Source organism: Aulonocara sp. 'chitande type north' Nkhata Bay, linkage group LG12 (genome assembly GCF_057382095.1).
Source record: "Aulonocara sp. 'chitande type north' Nkhata Bay isolate Kocher_YH1m ecotype deep benthic linkage group LG12, A_spYH_male_GT1.1, whole genome shotgun sequence".
Classification (NCBI taxonomy): domain Eukaryota; kingdom Metazoa; phylum Chordata; class Actinopteri; order Cichliformes; family Cichlidae; genus Aulonocara; species Aulonocara sp. 'chitande type north' Nkhata Bay.
Genome location: NC_141355.1, coordinates 36,642,771 through 36,662,113, shown reverse-complemented (window position 1 = coordinate 36,662,113; position 19,343 = coordinate 36,642,771). Strand labels below are relative to the sequence as shown.

The window sequence follows — 19,343 nt, the reverse complement described above, 5'->3', positions numbered from 1 at the left end:
TGACCACTTGGTGGAGCTGTTTGTCAAGTGTTTTAAAAAGGAAGCTCCGCCACAGGATACATTTGGGGAAGTGAAATAACTTGAGCACAAACAAAGCTGTCGTGACTGACGTCCTCGACTGGTTCAAACAGGCTTGAGTTGGGTAAATGCATTAAAAAAAAATAAAAAAAAAAAGACTGAAAGAGATCACTCTGTGGGTGACAACAGCGGAGAAGAAACCACACTAAAAAGGTGGAGACTGTAAAATGGCTTTGTATTTCTTATATTTATCTGTGAAATTACATCAAAGTAACATTTGTTACGGTCAAGCCTAAAGTCAAGCTCCATAAAGCGGGAGACGATTTCCAATTTAAACAACATTTTTTTCACATCTTTGATAATCTGCAAATGTGGGAGACAAATTGCAGACAGAATATTTTGCTCGTTGACAAAATGATGTTAAATAACTACTGAATCAAAAAAGACACCACAGGAAAAAAACAAAACAAACGAAAGTTATTCTGGATAGTTATTAATAACTACAAAGCTGTATTCAGCTGCTCCGTGTGACACGTTAAACTCCAACTTACTGATTAAACAGTGCAACTTGAAGGAGAATTTGGAGTTATCTGGAACGATAAAGGTTCCATCACATATGGCGACTTGACTCTCCCCAAATGGAAGTGCGAAGAAACACAGCTTGTACAACAAGCATCCAAGTGCCTGTGGAGAAAACAAACAACCTGGTCAAACACCTGTATCCAGTTACTTTGAGGATGGGCACTGCTAAAGACTCAGCCCCAGTGCCAACATCATACCCAAGTTTTGTTAGTGTGTATTCTATCGCAAAACCCAAAACACCCAGCGTGAGGAGTGTATCCATGTCTTCAATTCAAACACCACCTCATTTTCTCCCAAAATAAAGCAGCTAATATTGATAATAATAATAACAATATCTCATTAAACATCAGATGCCATGGAAGTTTTTGATGCAGACACATTTTGTTTATAACTGAAGAAATACTAGGTTTGTTCAACTAAGCCTGAACAGCCCAAAGGATTTAAAGCAAAACTCTGTAAGTACCCAAAATACCCATCAGAACCTGGGTGCTTTCCTCCTTGCCCTGAGACAATGACGATACAAACAACAGTGATAAACTTTAAATGCATGTTTCCTGAATTACTGAACCACTGAAATTATCTTTAAGATGTTTTCAGTAATTTGGTGGCATGTGATAAAATTGACTGATAGGCTTAAATAGAAAACAAATCAAGATTACCATTAAAGGATACAAGAAGTCTTTGTAAGAAGTCTAAGATGATGTGTGCAGGAGAATTATCAATGGTGCTCATTGGTATTCATCACATTAAAAGAAAAGAAAAATGGGATTCTACAATCACTGAATAGATCAAGAAACCATGCCCTGGCCCTCGAAATGATGCTTCCTTTCTCTTCCTACAGAGGTGCACAGGTCCTTATTAGAAAAAAATATTTTTATTCATGTCACACGCTAAAAAACTGTGTTTACAAAATCAGGCCCAGAGTCTGCTCTGCAGGCAGTATGGCTGTCCAAACAAACCGGCATGCAAAAGTGCTCTGAACTAAAACATATATTCAGCTTAAGCTACATTTGGCTCCAGTATCCAGCATATCTGCTGACCATGCAGTTTGGGATGAAAGAGACTTCGGAATTAGCCGCCCCATTAGGGAACGGTTTCCCTTTAAGCGCTCCATCTGATGATAGTCTGCACCACTCTCCTTAACAAGCTAATCCAGGCTGATGCTCCTAATCTAAGTGAGCCAGCGTGACCACCAAACAACCCCACAAAGTAGGAATAAACGCTTAAGAAATGTGTGTGAGGCACAGCTCACCGTCAGGCACATGGCTCAAAAACAGGAAGTGACAGCACATGGGGTAGTTGACAGGAAGCTGGGGGTTTTTTGGACTCCTACAGTAGGCATTTTCCTTCGACCAGAGACTGAATAGCTCTAACAGACTGAAGCCACTTTCATCAGGCTGTGCTGAGCCGTGCTGTCTTACTACTGACTGACTATGTATTCATAGAGGAAGCATTAAAGAAGTATTTTATAGACATGCAAAGTAAAAGGATTGACCTTAATCTCATCATCTGGAGCAGCTTGATAATGGCAAAAATCATCATCACTTTATTACTGATGTACGATATTGATGCATAAATCTGACATTTGGATCAGATATCAGTCTGAGCCCGACTCAATAACCCTGATCAGGTATCTGTGACAATGGGCTCATCTACAGGCCCATCTGTTCGATTCAGTTTAATGACACTTTGCATTTATGCGTTGGCAACAACTAGCCAGAGATCTAACGTAGCATGGAGTAGGCAAATGGCATGGGGTCAAGAGTGTGGGGCCTTTAATTCTTTGTGAAAGTTTCTGATTTGACTAGATTTGACACCACAGCTTCTTCCAATCTACTAATAATTTTAGGTCTTTTTTAAATGTTTCAAACAAAATAAGATGCTTACTAAACATTCTAAGAAATAAAACACTAGTTGTCCCATTATCAGCCACATCCTTGGCTGTTTTACGTCATTAACGTACACAATTCCTCAATAATGGCTCCTGTCCAAACACTTGTTTCTGCTTCTCTGCCTCTTTCTTTCAAAACAGCAGAGGCCCATTTCACACAAGCCTATCAAGGCCCTTAACTGAGTCTAATAATCACATATGGACCCAAAATGAAAAAGGACGGGGAGCAGAGAGGGAAGAACAACTAGCTTTGTTGTGACTGATGTTGCTCAATGTTTTATGAAGGAAAAACGCTGCTGGAGAGCTGGTGGAGGCAAATAGCTGGGAGAGAAAGAGAGAGGAGGAACCTGTCGGGGCAGAGTACTGCCAGGTCAAACCAGCCCTGCAGCCTGCGTAACACACACAGACAGCATACATACAAACAGGGAAGGACCTTACCCATATATCAGCCTTAGTGGTGATGGCTTTTCCTGCATACAAGTTAATCATCTCCGGCGCGCGGTAAGAAAGGGTTGTGTACCTGTACAACACAACAACAGGAAGTAATAGATGAAAGTTTTGTTGTCCAATAGATGAAAGTATGTTCAAAAATCCAGCACTGCTAGGAACTTTCTCCCCATCATTCACTGCTGATTTACATTTCTACTCTAACACATTTTCAGTATTTGTAGTTTTGTTTTTAAATGAAGTGTATTTCAGTCACTCAACTGATGTTTAAAATGAGTGATTACAACAGAATACAGTTAAGAGCTTGGCAACTAGGCTCTGTATTACACACAGAAAATTGGGGAGTGATTACTAAACATCCCCTGGAGCCTACAGGTGGATGCTGGGGTGGAGGAGGTGCTGGAACATATCCAGGGACGACTCCTGTGTGAAATCTGCAGCTTGAATAGGTGTGTTTGGTACAGTTTGAGCTGGCTTTGCCTGATGTTTTTGCTGGCTGTTGAAGTCACAAAATTAAAATACCTAATATATTTCAGGTCATCATTAATCTGAAATAACTGAAAAGACTCTTTGTATGTTTTCTGATTTTGCTACTAGGCAACAGGCAAGTATACATCTATTCGTTTTTGACGTCCTCAAACGCGCCACTATGTGTAGTAGCTAGAATCAAATTATTTTATTCAGCTGTTTTAACACTGACCAGGTAGGACAGGAGAGGATTTTTAGGTTTCATAACAACATGTTTGGCTCTAACAGTGAACCAAAACAAAAGATGTAGCTAAGCAGCTAAACAACAGGCTCAATAAGGGGCCTGATAAAGTCAAGGGGAACTTCATATTCAAATGACCTTTTCTCTTCTGATTCATCGCTACAAACAACTTCTAGTGCAAAGCAAAAGCACATCACTGCAAAAGAAGGGTGTGTTTGATTTCACTCTCACACACACACACACTTTCATATCTCAGTGAGGACATCTAATTGACATAATGCTTTCCCTAGCCACTTGCTGCAACCATCAAAAATGAATGTCTAACCTTAACCATAGCCTAACTGTAACCCTGACGCTAAAACCACATTTTGAGCCTCAAAAATGCCTACAAACTCATGGGGACCAGGATTTGTCCCCATAAGTGACTGTTGGTCCCCACAAGTATAGTAGCACTCCAATTTTCTGTACTCAAAGATATCCAAACATAGTACACACAAACCAGTTTTTTGTTTTTCTAGTCACTGGCCAAAGTTATAATTCAAATTCAGATTCAAACTTTTATGTGTATCGTTTTGCACTTTCACATAAATACAAGCTTTCAATGCTTTCATGACTTTGTCTGCTTCTGTTTATTGATGCACAGAAGAAAAAAAAAGCGACTGCAGGTCAGAGAGTTCCTCATTTACTGCAATAGAAGAACAAACATTTCATTTAGTTTCCTCTTCAGAATCTGTCTGATAACATTCAAAACAGCTGGTTGCATTTTGAGCAAGTCCGGCTTTGAAATGTTAGATGGAAAACCAGCTGAGTCAGCGTAGATCTAAAGCCCATTTCTGTATGACTGGGCAGATTTACACATCGTCCTATTACTGATAACAACCACACATACTGGACTTTATTGCAGCTATAAACGGGTGAAATTGAACAGGCCAATGCTGAACAGGCTTCTGTGATTTGACACTATACAAACAGAATCACATCTAAGACTGCAGATCCCTGCCATACAAATGTGCATGGGGCAAGAAGTGCCTACGTAATCACATCCCATTACTGGGCATAATCTCTGATATCTGTTGGTTCTGGGCCATTACGCAGCCACCTACCACAGACGGCAGCACCTCTCTCTGCACTGGAAATTATTTAAAAAAAAAAAAAAAAACAAAACTAAGAAAGATAACGAGGCAAAAACTGCCAAGAAACTGCCACATAGTGCAAACTGACCTTGTTTATGTGCCTCACATTTCCTCTGAATTCAAGATTTGATTATCAGCAACGATCTTTAAAGGCTCGTAAACACGCATGCCCACACGCACACAGTCTACATCCAACAATGTTTTCACTTTGTGACTTATATTAGTTTGTTTTTTTTCCTCCATATTTTTTTTTTTAACCAAAACAACAAATATAAGGCCATGATTCTCTTTTATGGTTATCCGTTTTGTTTTTATCATCATCATCATCTATGATAGATAATGACATTTAAGGATTTTTACATTTTACTCTTGTTATACTTAATGCTGCCCATCTTAGCCCGGGACATTTTCTCACAGAATAGATTCCTTAATCTCATCAGTTTTACTACAAGAAAAATTATTATTAACAATGAAAAGTAATTAATTTGAATCCACCAGCCACAAAAACAAACTGTCATGAACATATTAACAAGTATTATATTCCACTCAGTCTACCTCTCAGTGTGAAGCAGTCCCTGATTATTCATCAGACCAATCTTATCGTTTCATATCGACTCAGAAAAATAAAATATTTGACTTTTTAAAATGGCAAAAGGAAGAAAAAAAAAAAAAGAGTCCTAATATAGAGACTTTATGGGGTTGCTGGTGGCGTTTAACAGCTCTTCCCTTACAGGACACATTTTTAAAAACATTGACAAACATCAAACAACTGGCTATGTTCAGGCCCTAAAAACCCTTACTTCTTAATCTCGTCCTCCACAGCAGCCACGCCGTCCTTCTGTGGCAGTAAAACTCTGTGAGTGGCGCTGCCAAAGTCGCACAGCACATAATTTCCTTGGTCATTCAGCAGGATATTCTCAACCTGGCAAAAAAGAAACACAGCAGGGTTTGGAATGTTTTCAGGAGAAAAATGACATAATGGAAATAAAAACTATTGGAAAAATTAATGAAAACCCTACACAGCACAGCACAGATGCACCTAGCGAGGGGGGGGAAACAACAGCAGAAGAAGACAATAATTCTAATGTGTTAGTGTGCACAGGTAAGTAGAAGTCTCTAATGTTTTCAGAGCCTCTCAGCTGCAGTCTTAGTACAACGTTTAATGTTTTAATTTCATAATTTGTCACTCCTCACTTTGACGGTTTATACCTCACTTATGGATGCTTTAGATTTCAACTGCTGGCTTTTGCTGAACATAGCTTTCAGGTCTGGTCCAAATGTTGGTAAATCATAACTAATGAGGGGCTGTTTTTTGAAGTCATCAAATCTTATCTGCAATTACACAGTCCAACCATTCGTTAATACGCTATACCCAAGTCATACTTTTCCACATTGGGGAGAGCACACCGTTCCCCAGGTGTAAACACAAAGCCACTGCCTTAGTGACACACTAAACACAACGACACCTCACTGGCCATTGTTTGCATGTGGTCTGGAACAATGCATCCTAACACGCAGGGGTCAAAAGACATCAGAAATGTCGAGATGGTCAAGGTCAAGAGGAAAATGAAGAAGACAAAGAAGGCCAAGAGGACAACCAAGACAATTCGCTTCTGACGCAGTTTGTGCAGCTGTTGTCCAAAATGTTTTAACCATGAAAGAAGCTGGAATGAGGTTAACACCAATAATTTCACATTTTTAATGTGTTTAGAGAGTCATCATGTGACCTAAAACAAACCCATAAGCCTCAGGTCTTAAAGGTATGAGTTTTAGAGTCAAAAACAAAGACTGACAGTTCATATCTGTTTTTCTTATACCGACTTTCATTCCTCTTCCCTTCAGTGCATATCTCCACCTCTCCAGGATCACTTGGACGCGCAGATCGCAACGCTGTGTGTAAACAGTCTATAGAGAAACCAATCTGCCACTGCAAACAGCGAGAGGCTCAGAGCTGATCCCTGATGCAATCAGACCCCAACCTTGAACCCAACAGTCACTCCTGAAGCACACCTCACCACTGTCTCGCTGTCTCATACTTGTCTCCTGCACCACTCGCATACATCACCACTCCCGACTTCCTAAATGCACCACAGCTCCTGTTTTGGGACCCTCATGTCCTTTCTCTAGATCCAAGTGTAACTCCCTCTGGGATTCTCAATCAGCACCATCGAAGCAAATATCACATTATGACTGCTCAGTATGAAGTCATAAAGGTGCTTCCCTGACCCTCACCTCTCTCCTTAACCTAGCTTCAACAACTCTCTCCTATAACTTCATCAGCCTTTTTTTTAAGTTTAATACTATGGTTAGTTTTTAATAAACAATTGGATGTAATTTTGAAAAGATCTCATTAGTGTGTGTTTAATGAAAAACCTTAAAAACACAGACACTGCTTCCTGGCACTCTGAATTTATTTGGAAAGTCAGACTGGTATGAAGTATTCCACTAAAATCACATCAGCTGTGATAGACAGATGAGCAAACAACCAAACGGTGGCTCGTCGACTCCTATTACATTATACAGAGATTCCATCCTCACAAAACCTGATCTAACACTGATGTTTCAGCTGAACTGAGCAAGCCAGCTTTGTGTGGGTTTAATGCCTCATTTTTCAGTTAATATTTCTACCTTCTGAGGCAGAAAGAAATGAAAAGCAACCAGGAATAAGATTTTAAAATTAAACATCTGAAAGGAGGAAACCAGTGATGTGTTTGTGGGAGATGTGGCAGAAAAGATGAGACCAAAAAGACTTTAAACTGTCCAAGGAAAACCTGAGCTAATGAAAGAAACAGTGAGTGCCTCAATCTGTTGACAGCTCAGGGTTAAGGGCCTTTTTTGCACTCTCACTTCCCCTGGCACTGCGTGACTGGGCCTCCGCAGTCTTTTGTGTCCCTGCAACGTTATGTAAGCCGTGTAGGCTGAACAGATAGACAGCGAACAGAGGACCAGCCTGTGGAGCTGAAGGGACTGCACTGTTTAGAGGCTTGTCCAACTGGACTGAGTACAGCAGTGCACTGATGGGGCCACTGAGGAGGATTCAACTAGGGTGGGAAATTACCACCAGTCTCCAGGCATCAGCAAATGAGGGCAAATCTGGCTTTTAGCCACCCTTTGAATTAGAAATCTAAAAATTAAAGTGGGTTAAAGTTGGCCAGGAAGATTTAACTTTGGAGCTCTGGAACAATCCGGAAAAGGTCATAGATGAGCAACAAACGGGGTTATCGGACGAGAGGAAGGAGCGGAAGTAAGTGAACGAGCTGGCAAAGGAAGCAGCGACACGTAAGAGGAAGCAGAGGAGTGAGAATGAGGGGTGAAGTAAAACTAAAGCATTCCTCCTGCTGACCACGCAAATTTAGTTCACTTATAAATAACATCTGATATTTAATTAAATAGAAACCTGCTTAAACTGCAAACCAGAGTTACTCATTCTGTATGCGTCTGCTGCACACACACACACACGTCTCCAGGAAAGGGTTTACAGTTTGCAGGTGACACACTTTTCTTTAACCGTAAAGTTAATCATTTAACAAATCCGACACTGTTTAACAGTTTCAGATTTCAAACTGTAATAATGTGTAGACATCGCATTTAAACAAAAGTTATATTTTAATATTTCACCAACTAAACTGTTGGTTCATCTTACCTGGTGCCTTATCCTATTAACTTCACTAAAGCTCAAGTGGTCTTTCTTTTCTTCATTTGTGTGGATGAACATCTGTGTAAGTGTGATTTTTGCAGTCAGGCCGCGCTTTTTAAAAATACAAAATAACACGTTAGTTTTTTTGGGGGTTTTTTGTTTTCTTCTGTGGGGTGATTGAGCCCTTTGAAATTCGTTAATGTACATTTACCTTTCTATGTTTTACGCTGCACAAGTGTAACTGTCACCAACCCATCTGTCCATCATTTAAGCTTCTTTCATGAAACAGAGGAGGGGATGGAAAAGTACAAAAATACCGGCCTCACCTTAAGGTCTCTGTGGATGATGGGCGTTTTGCATTGGTGCAAGCGGGCCACGGCCTCACACGTGTCACAGAAGATGTGGAGGACCTCAGCCTCGCTGAAGCCCACGTTTAACCGCTGGTTCATTTGCTTCACTACCTGCCCCGCTGCAGAGAGAGAATAAAGGGGTTGGAGAGACCGCTTTAGGAGTGAAAACAGATCAAAACAATACATACAGCATGTTTGACCATAAAAACTATTATCAGCTATTCTCAGTAACTACTGTACTGTTTGCATGTAAACTTATTCTGATGAGGGCAAAACTGCTTTAAAGGGCAGTGCATGATCAATATAGAGGCCAGGGGTGCTAAAATAATAATCACACTTTAATCTCAATTACTCAACACAATTCTTTAACTTATGATGCTTGCATTAAAGGAAAAAAGAAAGAGGCAAATGCTGCTGGGCACAAAGGGTTGCCTGGTAGACATCGGTAATGGCCATCATGACTCCCGGGTGGGTTTCTTTTGTCTATGAAGCCAATTTTACACAATGGTAACAAAATGATCACGCAAGCCCGCCTTACCATGAGAACAGATGGGGGCAAAAAGACGACTCAGAGCTTTATAAGTACTAAAAGCACAGTGCTGTAAGGCAAGCACTTCATTTATAACCAAATATTTAAAAAGTTAGAAAACAGAAATGAGAGTCTCAAAGCAAAAATAAATGGAAGAGACCGGTCTTATTTCAGTTATTTTGTTTTTATAATTATTCAGAAGCCGAAACTCAATTAATCGTTTAGCTTTAAAAACTTAAATAGCACCAATGCAAGACGATGCAGAAAGCAAACAAAATGCTGCACATTTTTACTTTTTCCTTACACGTTTATTCCTCTGCCTCTTGGACTTTATCCTAAATTTGCTTAACTGGTGAAGTTTGTGCTGATTAATGGAGCCATTGTGCTTGTTGTTCTTGCTCTGCCAAACCGTGCCATATGACAAAAGTGGCGTCCTATCTGTGGGCCATTGTGTTGCATCAGCTGGTCGAGTAAGTCTCAATTTTTTACAGTTTTAATGATATATCAGTACAGAACAGATTAACAAATATAGAGGGAGATGTTGCAACAGTTTGAAAAGACAAGGCTTTCTGGGGGGAAAAATTGCAGAGAAAAAAAACCCACCACATTGGTTGCTTTGGCAACCAATACTGGAGTCCTACCGCACTAACCCAACAGTAAGCCAGCCAGCTTATTATCACCTAGTTAGCAGATTATTCATTGCTTGTCCTTTTGTGTTTATTTTTTTTCCCCCAACCTAAACAAAAACAGAACTCAAACCAAAATAAAAACCAGAAGTGCTTTTTAAAAAATAGAAACGACTACATGCATAAAGCAGAACTATGAGGCCTGTCAGAACATGTTTATATTTACAGGGACAGGTTGTACCTTTACAGTACTCCATAAGGATCAGGACCTCCCACACGCTGTCTGACGCAGGACTGATCGTAGAGTCCAGGTAACCAACGATGTTCTTATGGCCCGACAGCTCTTTCTGCAAAGAGGAAGAAAACGGGGGAAGAGCGTGACAGAAAGAAATATCAAACACGTATCATATCAAACAGCAACACAAAGAATCAACTGATGTGATAAAAGGATCGTCAGACTGGACACAAACTTTTCTTTTCCTTCTTTTTAGTGAGTGCTGGTTCATGTTTAGACATGTGTAGTGTTGCTCCTATATTGCTTCAGTTATGGTTCACCCAGCTATTGAATGTAGAAGCATGAAAACCACAGTCTGAAATAATGTGCTGCAAACTGCTTTAAAGACTCCCATCATGTTAATCAGAGACGAGTCACCGATGAGCCAAACACTGCATAAAATCTTACACACTGCAATTGTTTGTTTGTTTTTTAATTCATCCATACAATAAAATAAATTCTCCTAGAATTAAAACATCTTCTGAATTATTAAAATGTTTTTCTTAAATATTTGTAACTGCTGGCTTTGCCAAGTATGATTGGAAGAAAAACACAGGTGTGAGTGCAATTCAGCTGCTTCAGAGGCGAGCTCTGTTTGTTTTGGTTTTTCACTTGATAACTCATGCTCTTACACCATGCTCATCTCTTAACTCTGTAAGGCTACGTCCACACGTAGCTGGGTATTTTTTAAAACGCAGATTTTTCTATGCGTTTGCACCTTTCGTCCACACGTAAACGGCGTTTTCGGTCACTGAAAACGGAGATTTACGGATATTTTCGAAAACTCAGTTTTTGCATTTACGTGTGGACGAGGAAAACGGAGAAAACGCAGCGTCAAAGGTGTGCGCCTTTTTTGACGTCACACTGTGCGCCACGTTATTGTTTCGGTGAAATGAATTTCTACATTACTGTTACTTGTACTCTCTGCAGTGTTTAAATGCTTACATATACACACACAGTTACTGTCCCTCCTCACATACGACTCTGTTCTGCTTCTATGCCCCAGCTTTGTTTACTATTTCCCACCGAGGCTTCTAGACTTCTGATTGGCCAACATTTCTACACGGTTGGGAATATATCACCACCTGTTACTTTGGCATGTTCCTAGCAGTGTTTTCCTTCATTTTTGCGTTCACGTGTGGACGGGATTATTTTTTAAAACGAAAATGGAAAATCTCCGCTTTCAAAAATATCCGTGTACGTGTGGACGTAGCCTTAATCTTAACTTTATTTATTCTTGTATTATTAATGCATCAGAGCACATCTGCTGGTTCCCAAAGGGCAGCACGAGGAGAGAAACTGCAGCATTTCTTGGAAACCGACACACCTACAGTCGTGTCCTGACAGACCTGAACTGTGTCAGAGTTTAAGGTCAGCTGTGTGTGTGTGACACATTGTTCCAGTTGATGAAAAAGAATTGACACACAAAGCTGACTAAACAGCTCATAGTGAGCTGTTCTTCATTAGGACAGAGGAGAATAACATGAAAGCAGGAAAAGAGTGAAGGGAGTTGCATATGTGAAATGGTTATGGGTGGACTCAAACCCAGGACCCTGCAGCCTTTTGGCATATGGGTTGCCCACTCAACCAGGTGAGCAACCCAGCTTGCCCGTGACTGAAGTATTTCTTAAAAAAATAAATAAAATAAAATAAATCATTCATTAAAACTCCTTTTTTAAACTCAAACTGAGACCAGAAAAAGGTTAAAAATGCAGCAATACAAACTTTTGGCACTATAATGACATTTTCAAAATAAAAGCCTCTAATGAGTTACAGGAAGTTAACAGGGTTCTCAGAATTGTGTCAAAGGCTCTAAATGAACACTGCACGTGAGCTGTAGAAAATATACCTGGACATAAAAGGTTCAGACTTTCAAAACAAAAGTCTCAAATGTATTTATCGTTTTCCTTTTTTACCGTTTATGAAATGCTGATGCTGCTCATTTATACAAACCTGAATAAGGTTTAATAAGTAATAGACCAGGTGCGGCAGGAGCAACAATACCAGTAATAGAAGACCAAGAGCAAGACGCATAACCTCATGATAAATCTAATAAATGACCCACAGAGCTGCATATCATCCTCATCACACCAAAGTTGTAGGAGAGGATGACGGACATTGGTAGCAAATTTTGTAAAACTATTGAAAAAGCACTTACAATGGGCACACAACTTACTCCACTGTCATATGACGATAAAGTAAAAGTAATTATCTAAATTTCCACAATGTTACTGAAACACTTTAGCAATAAAGATAAGCACAAAGGCTTTAAGTGTAGTTGAAATGAAGGAACACTGATGCTGCTCTCACCATGATAGTGATCTCTCTCTTGTAGACATTCAGGTCCGGGACATTGTTGACGTACATCCTTTTGAGAGCACAGCGTACACCGCTGTGCGTACGAGCCAGAAACACCACAGAGAAGCCTCCTGTAAGAAGACGGAATGATAAGTTATCTTTACATCAGCTGCTTCGAAACTTTCTCTTGTATGGAAGTTATTGTACAGGATAACATGAGGCTTCAGACGGAGGCACTCTATGTATAAAACTTCTCACTTAAGATTCTGTATTGAGTCTCGTAATGGAAAATGGCTCACGTTCCAACATGATGATAAGTGCATTTAAACTTCTTTTTTTTTTTCTTTTTTTTTTTATAAACCATCCATGTCACTCGTGGATGGTTATCAACAGTTCATCCAGACTGGTGGCCAGGCAACAAAGACACGTGCACATGCTAAACAAGAACTTCAAGGGTTGAAAAGTGAAGGTAACAAACCAAAATCTCCCCAAACGGATGACATTTCTTGATTCCCTTGTGTAAAACAGCAATTACAGACTGTGTATAATGAAGTATTCTGAAAAGGACTCCAAAATGCTGATTAACCAGCAGCTAACAGGTTAAGGATAAGCTTATTTGGCCTGCATGGTCTGAACTCCAACTGGATCTAATTCGGACTAAATCACGCCATTTTCCTTTTAAACCACAGTGGATTTCCAACAGAAAGTGGAAAATTGAAGTTTAGGGATACAGTGTGCCAATGAAGACAGATGTGCCAGTGTGTGCTGTGATGGGGCAGCCTTTGGTCTGATTACCAGGGGTTTGCTGAGTCACTGAGTGGCGGGCATCAAAGTCCACTGACCACAGAGAGGAATGAAAGCTCTACAATGGTGCACTTGTTATGAAAGTCACCTCAGGACAAAAGACCACATACTCACTACAATCGGAAGTTGTGTTTTAATGAGGGGAGTGCTACATAAGTGCATCTGATTAATGACGGTTACATCTGTGTGTCCTTGTGAGGACAGTAAACAGAAGACAGCAAGCCCCGGTCTGGCAAAGAGAACATAAACAGACTGAAGCAAAGTGTTTGCTTATATGTGGTCGCAACAGTGTGTTAATGTAGCACACATTATCAGATTGGAAGGAGTGGATGAGGTCATCCCACAAGCTCAGAACAGAACAAAACAGGGAGCTAAAGACAAGAGGACAAGCTGCTATGTTAGAGCTGTGTTCAGTGTAAATGTGACACTGCAAATAAAATAACAGCATTCAAAATGAGACTAGTTGGGTCTATTCTTTCTAGTCTTTCCTTCAATCGGGATTGGCAGTGTCAAAAATGCCCAGAATCTGATAATTACTGGTGATTCTACGAAATCGTACAACAGGTTTCTTGAGACTAAAGTTTGACTGTTCGGATAAGCAGCCCACATTTTCACTAGAGTTTCTATAAATGCCACAAAGTGACATATTACTACAATTTTCCAGATAATAAAACACTGAATTAATTCCTCTGGGTTGGGAGAGCTTAAGTGTCTCATGGTCTTGTTCACAAGTCATGGTAAGTTGGTGTTTGAGACAGACCTGCAGATGTGCAAGCCTTTAACTCTTAAACCTGTGATTATACCCATCACATGCATAAAATATTCGTCTGCAGCGTTTTCCTTCCAGCTTTGATTGCTTCTAGGACTAGGATGAGTGGACTGGTTACGAAATGTTTCTGAAATGCGGTGGAATCAAACATTTTTTTGAGTAAACTACTTAAAAGTCTTAAGCAATAAATAGACCTTTGAAGGGGTAGGGAAGCCTACCCTGAGCCTGGTCCTGCTGGTGGTTTCTTCCTGTTAAAAGGGAGTTTTTCCTTCCCACTGTTGCCAAAGTGCTTGCTCATATGGGGTCATATTATTGTTGGGTTATTCTCTGTATGTATTGTAGGGTCTACCTTACAATATAAAGCACTTTGAGGTGACTGTTGTTGTGATTTTGTGCTGTATAAATAAAATTAAGTAAATTAAATTCCTGACAGTCTAAAACAAACAGTTTTTTTCAGAAATCACCAGTTATGGTTGCAGTTTAATTTACCCCCCGTTGACTTCCTGCGACAATTTCAGTCATACTGGATAACTATCATATTCATATAAAAATAAAATGGATGCATGACTGTCGCTGCTCAGCAGCTGTATCTGCAGCCAGGCTATCATTTCAAGATTGAAGCAAAACAGAAATTCTGCCAAGTACAAGAGCCAAAGCCGTTTACGGCTGCTGGATGCTGTTCATTGATTTGCTTTGGTCTGCCCAGCGCGCTAAGGTCAGCTTGATGGTCACTCCAAACTGCCGTGCCTCGATTAAATTGATTTCCTGTAACAAGGCAGATGAGTACAAAGCCATGAGACAGAAAACTGAATCAAATGGTGGGTTAGGCTCCTATTTAAGAGATCCTTTTTAAGACACTGGGAAGCAGTCATTCTTGCAGACTTTCTGCAAGCTGAAAAACCAAATCATTTGTGATGTGCAGCATGCTTTATGGCCCTGCTGTTTGAGGCAAAAGCTACCTGTGAGTCATCTTGAGGTAAGCTACTTTGCCACAAAGATTCAGGAAGCAGACGTAAAAATCTAACTTCAGGCAAGAAGATGTTGTGGAGGCTGAAATGGACAGGGTGACAGATTTTATAAGAAGAAATCCATTTGCTTAGGCAAGGGGCCAAGAGACTGAAAAGAGCAGTCTGTTTAAGGACACATGGGAGAAATACAGCAAAGCAGGTAAATGAATAGAGAGTAGAGATTTTAGGGCATTAAACCCTTGATGAGTCGATGTGCAGTCTAGTAAACTGAGGCAGTTGTCATGATGACTTTGAGGTGTGCAAATAAGTAATATCAGATGAGCAGCACTGATTGCAAGATTATTCCTGACTGAGATAATCGCAACAGGAGCAAATTATCGGCTCATCTCAGACCACAAGCATTTTGTTATTGGTTATGATACACAACAAAACCCTGAGTCATGAGTATCTGGGACATCTCACAGTACACAACCTGCAATGTCAGGAAAAAGACCAGAAACTGTTTTGTCTCAGATGTTTATTACTACTTGTCCGCTAATTACTTTAATGATTATTTAATTCTTTATTTAAAAAGAGTCCCACTGAGGCTATGTCCACACTGGCCCGGATAGATTTGAAAACTGGGTAAACGACTGAAAATGCTAGTGTGGACGAAAACACAGAGTTGTCCGTCCACATTGAAACGGCCCAAAATGCTTACTGTCCTGCGCAAAAGCGAGTGAGAATTAAAGAAGTTGAAGAAAAGCTATCTGGAGCACGTACAAACTGATATTAATGTTTATTATTTAGGGCTCTCAAAATTGAGAGCAATCAAAACAACTGCTGTATAATGCCCTCCGCTATCTTTGTTTAATTGGTCACATGACTGCATCAAATGACTAAAATGCGTCATCATTTTAGAAAGTCTGCGTTTTCGAGTGGCCACACTGCGACGGGGCAGCTCCGTTTTGAAATGTATGCGTTTTTGAGAGCGTTTTCAAAACGCTGCGTTTTTCCTTGGGGAGAACGCCGTCTCAGTGTGGATGGGAGGCCAAAACGGAGAGAAATCGATGCGTTTTCGTTTGAAAACACATTAGTGTGGACGTAGCCTGAGAGTGAGATTTATGTCAGTGAGACCTGCGTATAAAAGACCAGGAAGCACAGCTGCGTTCGCAATTTAAGGAAAGCATGAGCAACAGTAGCTGCAGATATTCAAATATAAACTTATATAATATAAAAATCAGGATGTAATTTTTAAATCTAGTTTTTCAGTGTGTTAACAACAGAAAGTCCTGAGACTGAATTTAATCAGAGATAATCATGCAATGGTTTGACGTTTGCCTAAAGCATTGTAAATACACACCATACATTGCTTTCTTCTGTTCTCTTAGAGGACCATCCCACTTTAATGTACGAAATTAAAAAGATTTACCTGTGATAACTTCCGATGAATGTCTTTAAGACCAATAAAGACGCATGCATGTCAACAAAACCACTATAAACAAAACAAAAACAATGCAGACAGAATTGTGCTAATTTTGTAATCTGTGGAGGTCTGCTTCAACCGATTCCTCTCCCTCATACTGGTCATTATTTATGACCGAATCCGTCTTGTAATGAAGTTGTTGACAGTAGTACTTGTTATTGCACTGGTACTTGTTCTGTTCCACAGCAGAAGGAGTACAGTCTCCTGCCGCACTCTAAGAAGGTGCCTTTGGAGTACATCAACCCTGGGGAACAAAGATCCTCTCTGGAGAAGCAGCTGAATGCCATAACAACGAAAACATGAGACAACAGTAAGGCTGTAGATAGTTAACAGTAACAAAACCATCAATCATTTTAGCTTCTTCTTTTAACGTCACATTTCACTTTTAAACTAGATTTGATATGACTTCGCGTTTTTAGTCTTCATCTTTATTAATTCTTATAAATAACCTCATAAAGCATCTGATAATGAGGACAAGACAACAATTTCTTGTCAGAGAAGCCAGTCTCCTGTACACTGAAAGACCCTTTTGTCATGTCGGAGTCCCTCATTTGTCCAGGAAGTCTATGTATGCTGGGCACAAAGCCTTTCTAAAACAAACCATTCCACCCAGAGCCACTTAAGAGAATAATACATTCAATGGCGTACTACTTCCGGGGCTGGCATAGTCATGGGGGCAACAAAAGGCCCAGGGGCTGATTTAGTAGGAATCTGGTCCTGGAGCACATGGCCTCAGTCAATCACACACCAGGCCAGCGGGAAGACATGAAGATGTTTGTAGGATAGTGTGGGCTGAGGCTGTGACAGCCACTCTAGCTGCCAGGATCAGTGAGTTTGTCAGTTTGCAATGAACGAGGGAGGGGTCACAGCTTGTATCAATAACATCTATGAGCAGATTTCTGCACTGGATTAGGGATACTTACTAGCTTCAACAAATTTTAAAAGGACCAAAACTTTAAAAGTAAAAATACATACAGAAAAAAAAAAGTGTTAAAGCTGCTATCTAACACCTGCACACACACAAGCATCTACAAAACAAATAAAAATAAAAGCAGCTTTATGCGTCTTTTATTTTTAGTAGTGTGAATTAAAATCAGGGCTTAACACGTGTAATGCACAAAATTCCCCACGTGTTGAATGATCGGCAAGAAGTGCTGCAAGTAAACTGATCTTCACACCTAGAGAGTAAAGCTTATTTCAACAAGTTCCTCCAGCATACACAGACAGGCTTCCAAGATGTGAAGTTGCCAGCATGCAAAATGGTCCTTTAGCTAAAATCTGACGAGGAACCTGCTCAGGAAGCTAAAACGACAACTGCATACATCAGTCCTGGGGAAGTTGACGCTCACATGAAGCAATAACCAAAACACAACGGATTAAGAATATGTCTGCTGAAATGAGCTCCTCAATTTGTAAAAAAAAAAAAAAAAAAAAAAAAAAAAAAAAAAAAAATTATATATATATATATATATATATATATATATATATATATATATATATATATATATATATATATATATATATATATATATATATATATATATATATATATATATATATATATATAAAAATAAATAAAAAAATGCTACTGAGATGACAGATAAAAGAAAGAGGAGAAACTGAAGAACAAAAGGTAAATAAATTTATTAAATAAGACAATGTATGACCATTATAGTTAAGCTCAAAACAAGCATCTTCTTCAGTGTATAACTCCCTCCTGTGGGAAGAGATTAAGCAATGAGATTCCCCTTAATTTTGAAATACAAAGTCTCACAGTGATTCTGGTTTGGCGTTCCTAAATCCACTCAGTGTACTAAAGTCCTGGGGATAGGGATGACTTACTCCAGGAGTCATCAGCCATTAGCCACAACTCACTATTATTTTACTTCCCCTACTGCTCATCTGTACTGCAGAGAAATGATTCAAGTAGTTCCCCATGAATACACGGTCAGCTGTCAATGACAGTTGGGAGGAAAACCCCAAGTCAATGAGGCCAAGACGGGGGTGGGGGTGAAGACTCACATTAAAGCCTGGTGCCGAGCGAGGGCTGTAATTACCAGAAAATTTTCCCTGGCCCTGAATCTAGCGCTGTGGACCCTGACATCACTGAAAAGCCTGACAAACTGGGACAGCCCGCATGACAGCCTGTGGAAGAGGCTTGAAAGAGGATCTGAACAGCCTTTAGAAAACAGACACTCAGCACGCCTTTTATACAGGAAAGAAAGAAAAACCTCTGAAGTGATAGGAGTGTCTCAGTGAGGGAGGATTAGGGGATTTAGCAGCATGCAAAGACAATACATTTATGGTTTGTGCTCAGGCACGAGGCGCAGATGTTCTCCTTCTGAAGAGTGACGTCATCGGTGATAACAAACCACTGTACAACCATCTTTCTGTTTCTTTCTGCCTCTTGCTTTTCAACCCACAGCACTACAAACTCAAACACGTCGTTGAAAGTCACAAACAGACAAACAAAAGCAAAACATCTAGTTGAGTACAGAAAGCACAAAGCCGTTTCTTTGGGAGGACATTTTTAGCAGGCTGAGGTATTTCCTCTTTGAGGCCCCTGTACCCCAACATGAACACACATCCCCTCCCCTAAAAGTCTCTCCCTAAAAGAGTTGTAGGGTTGAAGATAAGAGACACTAGCCTGGAATAGCCAGTAAAACTTTCATTTAAGCTCGTAACAATGTTGTGTGAACATAAGGGGCCTTTATTCTTTGTTACTGATGGACTTCAAATTATAAAAATGAGAAACTGGATAAAAAGAAAAAAGTTGTTCTTTGCAGAATTTTTTTCTGTGCCACATTCACCTAAAAATCTCATCTTTGCCCTTTTCTCTGAAT

At 39.9% G+C, this 19,343-nt stretch overlaps 1 protein-coding gene across 1 annotated transcript in view; it reads right to left on the bottom strand.

The window, feature by feature from the left end:
• Window positions 1–19,343, bottom strand: part of bmp2k (BMP2 inducible kinase) — a 57,249-nt gene that overhangs the window by 17,707 nt on the left and 20,199 nt on the right. The window contains exons 2-7 of the mRNA XM_086315455.1: window positions 12,507–12,625; window positions 10,164–10,269; window positions 8,744–8,886; window positions 5,581–5,702; window positions 2,930–3,011; window positions 570–702 (exon numbers count right to left, since the gene is read on the bottom strand). Of these exons, the coding sequence (XP_086171581.1) occupies window positions 570–702; window positions 2,930–3,011; window positions 5,581–5,702; window positions 8,744–8,886; window positions 10,164–10,269; window positions 12,507–12,625 (705 nt within the window). The remainder of the gene's footprint in view (window positions 1–569; window positions 703–2,929; window positions 3,012–5,580; window positions 5,703–8,743; window positions 8,887–10,163; window positions 10,270–12,506; window positions 12,626–19,343) is intronic.